This window comes from Schistocerca serialis, chromosome 8, assembly GCF_023864345.2.
Source record: "Schistocerca serialis cubense isolate TAMUIC-IGC-003099 chromosome 8, iqSchSeri2.2, whole genome shotgun sequence".
NCBI classification, from domain to species: Eukaryota; Metazoa; Arthropoda; class Insecta; order Orthoptera; family Acrididae; genus Schistocerca; species Schistocerca serialis.
The window spans coordinates 31,102,702-31,115,169 of record NC_064645.1 but is presented as its reverse complement, the minus strand read 5'-3'; the positions used below and the strand labels follow the sequence as shown (position 1 = coordinate 31,115,169).

Genomic DNA, 12,468 nt, shown 5'->3' with positions numbered 1-12,468 from the left:
GTGCCGGTTTCATTGGCTCTTCAGTGTGAAGCCTTTTGTCCCCAGACCTCTATCCTGTACGAAATTAACTTTTTGCAGCATTCTTAGTCCCTAAGCAGAAAGAGGCTATGCGGTCGAATAAATTATTTACTGGAAATGAACTAAAAGAAATTCAGTACTAAAGAAAGACCGCTATAATTCGAATAACAATAGGGGAAATTGGAAGTCTGTATAGCTGGTGGCTTAGAAAAGAAGGCAAAAGCAATACGGAGCAGTCCTGCGTTCCCAGTAACACGAAATTTCGACGACGTTTTTATGCCGATGTGTGCTGATCCAGACGGCTGCTGCAGGATGCAGGACGTGGACTAACTCAATTCCTCGAACTGTCTGCTGCCAAAACGCTAGTTTTAAATTTGAATCCCATCTAAAAATCAGTTTCTTCCATCCGTCTTAAATCTAGCTTGGAAAGAAATAAGGAACTGTCTTACATTAAGAAAACTTGAGACAAAATGTATTAGTGCGTCGCTTAGGGTAGGAAGACAGTGTAGTCCTTCCGTGACGTCGCCGTGGTCGCAGGGCAATCAAAACAGAGATGGCGAAGGGGCGGCGGGTGCCGCAGACCTCTACCTGGACAGGTTCACACTGCGCTGCTCAACGGCCAGCATTACTAGCAACAGCGTAATGGCGTCTGCGTGAGCGTGTCTCGCAAAACAATTCGTTGTCAAGTCCAGAGACAACTTACCGGGTAAGAGCCAAGCAGAGTACTGCGGACTTGAAATATTTCGGTGACTCTGTAGCGTGCTTTGTCCGCTGTGTGAAAGCGCGCGTTCCCTAGCTTCAAGCTGCTGCTCGGCACTCTCTGCTTTGCACATTTTTTTATGTTGCGATTCACAAACGCAGCGTAAATGCATGACGCGAATCAATGTGCCATTAAGGAAGTAGCGAAACGCTCTTTAATTATCAACTCCCTGTTGTGCGTTATTTTCTTTGGGTTTTCCTTGTGAAAGTGAAGCACATTTGCTGGAGATACGTAATTCTCGAAAGTGATTCGCCAGACTAACTTGCAAGTGGAAAATCGTTATCTTCATTTCATAGTAATTCCTCAGTCGTGGTGACCGGGTGTTGTGTGCTGTCCTTAGGTTAGTTAAGATCTAAGGGACTGATGACCATAGATGTTACGTCCCACAGTGCTCAGAGTCATTTGAACCATTTTTTTCTTCAGTCGCTTGGGTTTTATTAATCTGATTTTGAGACTTGTATGCAGCCACAGAATATCAATAAGATAATATTGTTTAGGTCATATCGAACACATATGGCTGAGTGAGAACTTGTGGCGTAGTGATGTTGTAAATGTTAGAAAAAAATGGTTCAAATGGCTCTGAGCACTATGGGACTCAACTGCTGTGGTCATAAGTCCCCTAGAACTTAGAACTACTTAAACCTAACTAACCTAAGGACATCACACACATCCATGCCCGAGGCAGGATTCGAACCTGCGACCGTAGCGGTCGTGCGGTTCCAGACTGTAGCGCCTTTAACCGCTCGGCCACTCCGGCCGGCTAAATGTTAGACTTTAGTCGTCCAAGTAAGTGGGTGATTGGGCGTTTCAGTGATTGTTGTTGACTTAGCTCAACCCTTGACTAGATTACGTAGGCCTATAACAATACGAGAATTATAGTTTGTATATCTTACTGTGTACTCTTCTTTGGTAATTAATTATTAAAGAAACTACAAGTATTTTACATATGTGACTAACTGTTTTGACTGACAACACCCTGTTTAGCCCTATTTGGAGCACTGTTATGTACTTGATCGTTCTTTTACTAATGCAGGCCTATTAGAATTAGATTATTTTAGACCTGGGTCACGGCCATAAATCAGGCACCGACACTGAACTGGTACATTTTAGTGGCATATTAGCTTAAAGTTTTCTTGGAATGAGTAGATTCATGAATTGACTCATGTGTATTTATTTTACACCATTGACTACCTTTTAATATATTAACTGTGTTCCATGCCATTCTTCCAGTTCCTACTCACTTGTGTTTCGTATCATTATGAATGATGTTGTTTAAGTAACCTCTTTCACTTTGTTACTTTATAGTGATGACGATACAGTGTTATCCAAACGTAACTCCTTTCCACCTTTCACTCTTCATAAACAATGGAATCATACCTTACATATGTCTGATTGAGAATGCATATTTTCCTTCCCGTTAGTTAAATTGTGCACACAAAGAAGGGTTTAGAGTATTATTATTCGCTTTTAGCACAATTTTAGTACTGTTTCATGCCTATATTATTATCTCTATAAGAGTAACGGTTTGCCACCTAGACTTATATATACCCCGATTTCATTCAAATGTCTGGTATTGATCTCTAATAGAAATAACCGTGTATATGTAACCTCATTTGTACTTGTTTGTACCACGTAAATTAATAATGTCATGGTAAATTGCATCTTAATGAAAATGAACGAAATGTAACTAGTTTTAATGAAATCATCGTTAATATAATATTTGTAATATATTTATTTTGTACAATAGCTCAAGGACTACTGATGTGTCACATTGTTTGGTTTATGTATGGTGTGTTGTATAGGGCCTGAAGATGTCGTTGACGCAACGTCGAAACTAGTAGCCAAGTAAATATGAAATCTTAAGTACAGCTGGAGGAGTTCCATTTTTAATCAATATTATACCAGGTGATGTTCTACCATGATCCAATTTAAATATGGATGAACGAAGACATATGTCTGAGGTCGAGATATTACGTGCTCATGTTACACACTGTTTTTGACGTAGACTGGCACGTGTTTTGGAACAAGATCTCGAGACACGTCGGGCAGACGTGGCCGCCTGCGCCCTCCCCCTCCCCCTGCCGCGCCTGCAACGTCCCGCAAGTGAGTGGGATGCGGTTGCGACTCCGCGGTGCACAACTTGGCGCCCGGGCGCCAGGGGGCTGCCAATGGTCACAGCGAGTGACAAACAACCCGAGTGCGCAAAAGTTGAAAAGTTGTGCTGTCAAATCGAGGTAACTATGTACTGTCATGATTACGGCAAAAATTTTCGCGCGGAGGCGACTGCAGGGGCCGATATCGTGCAAATGTGCTTTTTTATCTTTAAAATATGAGGTCCCGATGGTGGTGTTTCCTTCCAGTGGGGCGTCGTTATCGTTGTCGTCGTCGCTCCCGCGCGACCGAGTATAAGGGTGTAGAGAACGTGGAGCTGAAGACTGCTGTTACAGAGAGAAGAGTAAAGGCATCGCTTCTCATGCCGTTATTGACGGACCACGTGTGGTTTTAGGTTGTAGACTCGATTCTGTTTTAAGTGTGGCTGGTTCTACTCCGCCTCGTAACCGTAGCGGTCGGTTAAGCGTTGTGGTTGCGAGACGGGGAGGCACAAGTGAGTACGGTGACTGAGAGTTTTGCTCGTAGGGATGCAATCTGTCACCGTACATCTGCAGCGATAATCTGGGCGTACGGTAAGACATCGAGGAAGGGTAAAATGCTTCTAACGGCAATACTGACAGTGACGGTGCACTCTAAAAATACGAGGAAACCGCGACGTCTTACTGGCTTTTTGTTAAAGTGACAGTGAACCGCGGGAGTGTAGTGAGTGTGGAGAGAGAGAGAGAGAGAGAGAGAGAGAGAGAGAGAGAGAGAGGGAGAGAGCCGCGAGCTGTACTCGCCTCGATGCGCTCCTGCGAGAAGCGTGGCCGCTCGTCGTTCTCGTCGAGGATGGCCACCTTGAGCTGGGTGTAGGCCCACTTGGGGTTGGGCCCGCCGTCGCGCGCCGACACGCGCAGCTCGGCCGTGTCCTGCGCCTCGCGGTCGAGCGGCGCGCGCGTCGTCACCAGGCCCGAGTCCTCGTCGATGGCGAACCAGCCGCGCTCGTTGCCCGACACGAACGCGTAGTAGATGCGCGCGTTCACGCCCGAGTCCTCGTCGGCGGCGGCGATGCTGGCCACGTAGCTGCCCGCGGGCGCCAGCTCGCTCAGCACGGCCGAGTACTCGCTCTTGGCGAACACCGGCTCGTGGTCGTTGACGTCGTTGACGTGCACGATGAGGAAGGCGGTGGCGGTGCGCGGCGGCGAGCCGCGGTCGGCCGCCACCACCGTCAGGTTGTACTTGTTCACCTGCTCGCGGTCCAGCACGCCGTGCACGCGCACGATGTCGAAGCTGGGCGTGCAGTCGAGCCGGAAGTGGCCCAGCTCGTTGCCGGCGCGGATCTCCACCGTCGTCTCGCCGTTGGGGCCCTCGTCCTGGTCCACGACCGACACGGCCGCCACCACCGAGCCGTTGGCCGCGTTCTCGTCCACGGTCGCGAAGCCCGACGTGGACGGGAAGTAGCGGAACTTGATGACCGGGTCGTGGTCGTTGGCGTCGAGCAGGTTGACGGTGACGTAGGTGCGGCCGTCCTGGCGCGGGCTGCCGTGGTCGCGCGCGAACACCGTGAACACGCAGCTCTTGGGGCAGCCGCCGAGCCCGCCGGGGCGCGCGCTGGCGCACGACTGCTGCGGGCAGTCGAGCGGCTCGGCCGTCGTGATGTCGCCCGTCTCCGCGTCCACCGCGAACTGCCGCTCGCCGTCCGACAGGTAGTAGGCGATGCGCGCGTTGTCGCCCACGTCGCTGTCCGTCGCCGTCACCTGCACAAGCGCGCGCGCTCCGCCTCACTACTGTCTTCCTTTCAAAATTCTATTTAACAAACTCTAAAATTTCTGCGAGAAATACTAACAAATACAATATCAGAAGTGAAACTTATGGGCCAAATATCCATTTGAAGTATCAGGTGCACGAGTGTGAAACCGGAATCTTGCTCGCAATAATTACACGCCTGTTGTTTGAAACTGATAAACAATATTTTACTCAAAACAATCTCCATTCCTATTTATGCGTTTCTCCCACATCTCTGGCACGCTACGAATGCTACGCCAAAAAAGCAGTTCTTCTTTTGAAGCGAACCAGTCAGCGAGCCATTTCCGTACATCTGCGTACGAACTGGAGCGTCGTTCAGCGAGAGCTTGTCCCAGTGATGCAAACGGATGATAATCGGACAGAGCCAAATCTGGAGAATAAGCCACGTGCCCTGGAATTTCCCAACTGAACGCCTCGCTCCTTTCCCTGAGCAATTTTGCTGTGTGTGATGGAGCGTTATCGTGTCTTTGCCGATATTCCGGTCGTTTTTCACGTAACGCTCGATTTAAATCCATCATTTGCTGTCGGTAGCGATCAGTGTCAACAGTTTCACCAGGTTTTAGCAGCGCATAATAGATATTGCCTTTCTTATCCCACCAAACACATAGCATTGTCTTCCTTCCATACCGACTTCGTTTTGCAGTGGATGTCGACGGTTTGCCTGGAATCACCCGCGATTTGCGACGCTTAGGGTTCTCAAAATCTGCCCTTTCCCATCTCCTGTCGCTATTCGATGGAGAAACTTCTATTTGTATCTGGCGAGCAGCATTTCACAAGTGGTCTTTCGATTTGCTCGCCGTCTTTAATTCAGTTCGTGCGGAACCCATTTTCCCGCTTTCTGCACCTTTCCCACAGCTTTCAACCGAAGAGGAACGGCTTTCTGCGTCAGATTCAATTGTTCTGCGAGTTCCAATTGAGTCTGGGTATCACCTTCATCCAATATGGCCTGCAATCATTTGTCTTCGAACGTTTTCGGTGGTTTGTCGCGCTCGTCGTTTCTCACGTCAAAATCCAATGGAAACTCTGTGTTTTCCCAAGAGCATGTTTGCCGTTCGTAGACACAAACCTCGACATGTTTACGGGTTTGAAACAATACCGATGAACGGAACTTGGGTCACTGTGTGCTGACATTCGTCGTCAGCCGTCACAGGAAGCAGTTGGCGCAGCAGACGCGGCCTCACGGGCCCTACACTGACGGCCTAGCACCACCTACAGCGAAATTCCGGCTTCATACTTCTATACCTGGTAACAACTGACTTAAACAAGCAGATGGCTTGTCATATTTACTGTTTAACCCTCGCAATACCGAGGGAGGGGGTGGGTACTCTATGCCCACTCTAAAAAATTAGATAACACAAAATTTGTTAATCGTTGGTGAATTGTATTAACAGTATAATTTTTAAAGAGGCACCGCTGTATAAGTAGGGTCCAGGGCCTGAAAATATCTTCTAGCGTACTGTTAATAATACGAACACACATACCTGCAAGGAGAGGTACCTTAAGGCCAGCACAGAAAAAGAAATACAAATTTCCTTAAAAATTGTTTACTTTTACTCACAACATCCTTTTTACATATGTATTGATGTGTAAGTGGGCTCCTCAGCCTAAAAATAATTAATATGATATTCAGTGTGAAAATTCACATCTACTACTACGACTTAACTTTTTGGATTAAATTTAACTGAAAAATTTGAAACACTTTTGGAATCTGGAAGAAGACTTCGTTAAGAGTAATAACTATTTTTTTCAGTATTTAAAAATATGCACTTCCTGGCTACATTAAATATTTTCAAGAGGCCCGCATACAGTACTCCACCCCTCGTTGGTATTGCGATGGTTAATCACGATTTTTTAAGAAAAAAAACGGAGGTTAGAATCAGGAATACTGAGATAAAACAATCACAAAACTTAAATTCTTGGAAGGAGATCAAATGGAATTAATGTACAGTCCCTGGCGTCCACAAACGATTTTGCAATACCTTTAGAAAATATGAGAAACGTAGTTACAAAAATAAACCTTCTGGAAAGAACAGCCAGTAGAAATACTTTCAGAACTTCTAGCTAAAAGACAAAATCCATGACAAATATAAAACATCCACCAAAATACATATAAACACAAATAGGTAAACAACAGTGAATTAGTAAATATAAATATCTTGCAGAAACAACAAGTTGCAGCATTAGAACACTGCGGTGAAATGCAGGAAGATCTGCAGTGGCTGCGCACTTGGTGCAGGGAGTGGCAACTGACCCTTAAAATAGACAAATGTAATATATTGCAAATACATTGAACAAAGAATCCTTTATTGTTTGATTATATGATAGCGGAACAAACACTGGTAGCAGTTACTTCTGTAAAATATCTGGGAGTATGCGTACGGAACAATTTGAAGGGAATGATCATATAAAATTAATTGTTGGTAAGGCGGGTGCCAGGTTGAGATTCATTGGGAGAGTCCTTAAAAAATGTAGTCCATCAACAAAGGTGGTGGCTTACAAAACACTCGTTCGACCTATACTGAATATTGCTCATCAGTGTGGGATCCGTACGAGGTCGGGTTGACAGAGGAGATAGAGAAGATCCAAAGAAGAGCGGCGCGTTTAGTCACAGGGTTATTTAGTAAGCGTCATGGCGTTACGGAGATGTTTAGCAAACTCAAGTGGCAGACACTGCAAGAGAGGCGCTCTGCATCGCGGTGTAGCTTGCTGTCCAGGTTTCGAGAGGGTGCGTTTCTGGATGAGGTGCCGAATATATTGTTTCCCCGTACTTACACCTCCCGAGGAGATGAATGTAAAATTAGAGAGATTCGAGCGCGCACGGAGGCTTTCCGGCAGTCGTTCTTCCCGCGAACCATACGCGACTGGAACAGGAAAGGGAGGTGATGACGGTGGCACGTAAAGTGCCCTCCGCCACACACCGTTGGGTGGCTTGCGGAGTAAAAATGTAGATGTAGATGTAGAATGGACGAGAAAAATGTGCAGTACACGTATATTAGTAAAAATGAAACTCCAGAGATGCAAAACTAAAACACTACCACTACAAGACAACGGAAAGACCAGAGTAGTTGTTATATGCATGTGAACTTTGAACTATAAGCAGCAAAAAATACAGATATTTCAAAAATGGACTTCTAGAAAAATAATGACTGCAATAAAAAGTAGAGATGGTTGGAAAGTGAGAAATAATGATGATATGTACCAAAATATACAGAAAAAGCGAAGATTAATGTTCCGCTAATGAAAGAAATAAAACACTTAATTATCAATGAATAGATTATTTAGTTAATGAATATTTAAGTTAACTTAATATAAAGTTAATTTTATATAAATAACGTCATACTATGATACCACATCTTTATTCTTCACGTCTACGTATTTGTAACCCTCTGCCGCCAACAGCTCCGAAATCTAGCGTGTAACATGCAACATGCGGTGCGAAGAGTAACTACGTTGGTGAGAAAGAGCGTGCTATAGGCCAGATTGTGTTTCGTGATGGAAGGGTTGGTCCACAGACGGAACACCACACCCTCTTATTCAGCTCGACAACGCGAGGCCACGCAGGACCGCTGCGGCATCTACAACAACCCGCCGCCTTTTGTTCACTGTCATCGACCATCCCCCATACAGTTCCGATTTCGCCCAATCCGATCTTCATCTGTTTGCAGTACTTTAGGAACACCTTCGAGGACTTCACTTTCATAGTGATGAAGGGGTGCAAGCAGAGGTGAGGTTGCGACTCCGTCAACCAAGTCAAGCATTCTGCAGCGAATGTGTCAACAAACTGGTCTGTTGTTAGGGGAAATGTGTTCGTCGCCAGGGTTACTCATTGAGAAATAAATATGTGGGCATGAAGAATAAACTTGTAGAATGTAAAGTTTGTCTTATTTAGAAAAGCTATAAGAGTTTTGAGATAAAAAAAATTCGTAGACATTACGTTTCAGAAGGCCGTCGTACATTCATCGCGGCGTGAGGTAATTCCTTCATGGAAAAATATTTGCGGTTACCTACTGTATCATGACAGTACCTCTTTGTCCAAACAAATCGACGGCGAAAAATGTCTTTCTTCGGGGCTCCAAAAATACGGAAATCGGACGGAGAGAGATAGGGAACGTAGGGGGGAATGTGTGAGAGCTTCCCAGTGAAACTTGAGCTGCTTACTCTAAATAACTTTGGCAAGATATGGGCAGGCATTATCCTGCAACAGACTGACGCAGTCCACCAACATTCCTGGGCGCTGGAACCTGATGGCGTGCTTCAATTTTTGCAGTGTCCATATACCACCGTGCATTAACTGAAGCACGCTGTCACGTTCCAACACGCAGAAATATTGATGGACCGCGTCATTCCGTTGCAGGATAACGGCCGCCCACATGGTGCCGAGGCTGTTTCGCCTACGCCTACGCCCTTACACACGCATTCGCCATCACTGCCACACGCGATTTTCATATTTTTGCAGCCCCGAGGAAAGACATTTGTGAGCGTCGATTTGCTGTGGACGAAGAGGTGCGCGCCTGCCTGCAACCGTGATTCCATTTGGCAACCGCAAACGTTTTTTCATGAAGGCATTAAGCGTCTTGTCTCACAGTGGGATAAATGTGCTAACAGTTACGGCGATTACTTCTAAGATAGCAAGCAGTCTCCTTAATTTGCTCCCATCTGTCTGGTCTTCATTCGATTGGCCCTGGTAATATGTTGCTCGACTCTTGTCGGCTCTCCGTGACGCGCAACACCTCCCTTGTTGCGCCTGCTACGGAACTCTGTTGCGGGTCTGCGTAGCACTCTGGCGTCTACCACTCAGCCACCAAGAGATGTTCTCTTAATGTGATCTGTAATCATCTGTGCCGAATGGGAGGATTATCCGCGTGTTGCTACCGTATGGATAGCCTTAACTCGGGTGGAAGGTCTTCCAATAACTGAGGCAGCAAACGTGTTAACAGCTGTAGTCAGTAACGGTTATTTAGAGACTCATTAATAACGTAGGGGCCAACGACGAGGTGATGGTAATGCGTTCATTACATGTTGACAGACCGAGTTTTTACCCACTTCTCTCAGAGAATGTGGATTTTAGAGTAAGGAGCAGTGCATGCTGCGAACTTTGACTTGCCCACATTTTATAAGCAATACGTCAGAAGTCTGAACAAAAGCTTACATACAAATGCAGCATGACTTTTCAGTTTTCGTAGACACTGCTTAGACAAATGTAACCGACTTTAAAAGTCACTGCCATGAAAGTGTTTATAGGACTAAATATGGAAAGAAACACTCCTTTGGCTGATCGCACTCGCATATTTAGGGGGGGGGGGGGGGGGGACATTAGAAGGTTCAAAAAATCCGATTTTTTTATTGAATAAATTGTTAGATTAACTATCCAACAACACGCTGTCAAAATTTCATAGCGAAATTCGTTTATATTTTATGAGCACAGAATCATCAAGTTTTAAAAAGTGAATCTATAAATCACGTCCAGAAGAGAATGAGGATTCGACTACGAAACATTCGAAAAATTAAAAAGCTTGGGGCAAAAGGCAAACCCACAGAGTCATTAGTGAAAAGGCTCAGCACTTATTACGAACTGGCGATTTGAAGGCATATAGATAGTGTGCAAAACATGAAGAAAAGCAATTATGGCGACATACTATCATATGATTTCCACGGATGAAAACCCTTGACACGAGCATTGCCCAGAGGGAGAAGACAGCTGGTGCGAGCGTCGGAAATGAACAGCCCTTGGAATGGGACACGAACCGCACCCTACTTTATTGCACCCTGACGTACAGAAGGAAATTCTTCCAATATATGAAGATTTATCAAGGGATGAATTATTGGACAGACGTTTAGGTGGCCACACACGAAATGCAAATGAAAGTTTTAATTCCACTATTTGGCGATGAGCTCCTAAACACTTGCACTGTGGACTAAAAGTCGTTGAAATGGCAACGTATTTAGCAACGGGCTTATTCAATGAAGGAAATTCATCCCTTCTGATGGCCACGAACGAGGCAGGAATTGCAGTAGGCAGGCTAAGCTTCAATTATGCCGAACAAATGGACAACCAGCGCATGAGCCGGCAGAATCGGTGTAGTTCATTGGAATCGAAGAAATCTCCGAAAGAACTGCTGCAAGCGTAAAACGAAGCCTACGAGGAAGAAGAAGGATTACTACATGGTGCTGGAATCGCATATTAATCGGCAAACATTTTACATTATTGTTAACTTCCTAGAATTTCAAGTTTCCGAGAATTTATTTTTCAAACGCGTTTATCTCGAAATCACTTTTTTCACAGTTGCGTGCAGTCTAACTCAAAAAGTGTAAAACCGATCATTATGAAAATTGATAGTATGATTCTTTATAAAATTACGAATTATATGAACTAACCTGTGAGATGATATCATGATTTTAAGGGTATTTTTCTTCGCATAATTAGAGAAAAAATCGTGAAAGTCGAAGTAAATTCTTCCAACGCCTGCAAAATTTCTAATTTTCATTATTTTCACCTGCATTGAGGTTCATATTCTTAGAAAATAATTTATTAATGTAAAATCAAAACCTTTTGGTTTTCTGATGAAAATCGGAATGGCTACACTGCACGCCGTTGGAGAACTATACTCACAACCTTCAGTGGACATCACAGAGTAACTCTTTTATTTATGGCTGAAATTATTCAACAAAATTCACAAAAACTATTAGAAATATGAATGAAGTGATGTCTAAATTTGATTAAATTCTAATCAATTCTTCCCACATAAAAAATCAGTGTCAAACAAATCGCAAAAAAACAGTGTCAAGGTCTTTTAGCGAGATACGCGCGGGAGGGAGGAAGCAATGCGCTGGTTGACTCAGGTGAAAATAAGCTCAAGTTCATCTGGAATTTAACACTTGGCTCTTCTGGTGTGATCTCATCAAAATGTTTGATATCGATTGAAAAATTTGACGCACACAAGACAAAATCAGAAAAGAAGTATTTAAGTAAAAATTAATTTTTAATGTACCAGATCTTTAAATCGGACTAAGCACTATAAAATAATTTGTTTGCCCCATACACATAGTCCAGGAAATTTGTGAATTTTTAATAACTATAAAAATACCTGTAAAACTATAACTAAAAACGTAGGGCGTATAGTATACGTAGTCGATGATGGATAGTTGACATCCTTAATATTGTCTGTTGCATTCGCCTTCGTTTTTTGTTTGAAATCATAGTTTTTTTTCATACCTATTAAAAATTCACAACCACAAAATTTTCATGATTATCCATATTGTGTTGGGAATCTGTATGGGGCTAGGAAAAATTATTTTACATTTTTCAGTCCGATTTAGAAATGTAGCATATCAAAACCTGATTTGTATTTAAATAATTATTAGGGGCAGCTAAATGAAAACGAGATTGATGTAAAACATTAAGTAAAGCGTTTATTATTTCATGATTGTACTCAGGCGTGCATCTTTCACCCGAAATAAATCTACGGCCACGAATTTCTTTCATCAGAAGTAGAAGAAGAAGAAGAAGAAGAAACGTCGTGCAGCGTTCTCGATCCATTGTTAGCAACATTCTGTTGCGGAACACTGTCCGGCCAGATGTTCCCAAGATTGTTTAGAATACGCTGCTACAGTAGCAGAGCACATAGGACAAACCTGAGTTGAGTGTCGATTACATCTAGTACGCTAGAGCAGAGGTTTACGAGAGATAAAGTTCTGCCGGCGAGTCAGTTGGTGTTATTTCACTGTTACTGGATCAAGTTCTACACAAGCTCTTTTCGGTGTCACAGAAAAAAGCATATGGTTCCATAACAAAT

General features: G+C 44.1%; 1 protein-coding gene across 1 annotated transcript in view; it reads right to left on the bottom strand.

The window, feature by feature from the left end:
* Nucleotides 1-12,468, bottom strand: part of LOC126416537 (cadherin-related tumor suppressor-like) — a 120,911-nt gene that overhangs the window by 74,313 nt on the left and 34,130 nt on the right. Inside the window, exon 2 of the mRNA XM_050084283.1 lies at nt 3,670-4,626. Coding sequence (XP_049940240.1) covers nt 3,670-4,626 — 957 coding nt within the window. The remainder of the gene's footprint in view (nt 1-3,669; nt 4,627-12,468) is intronic.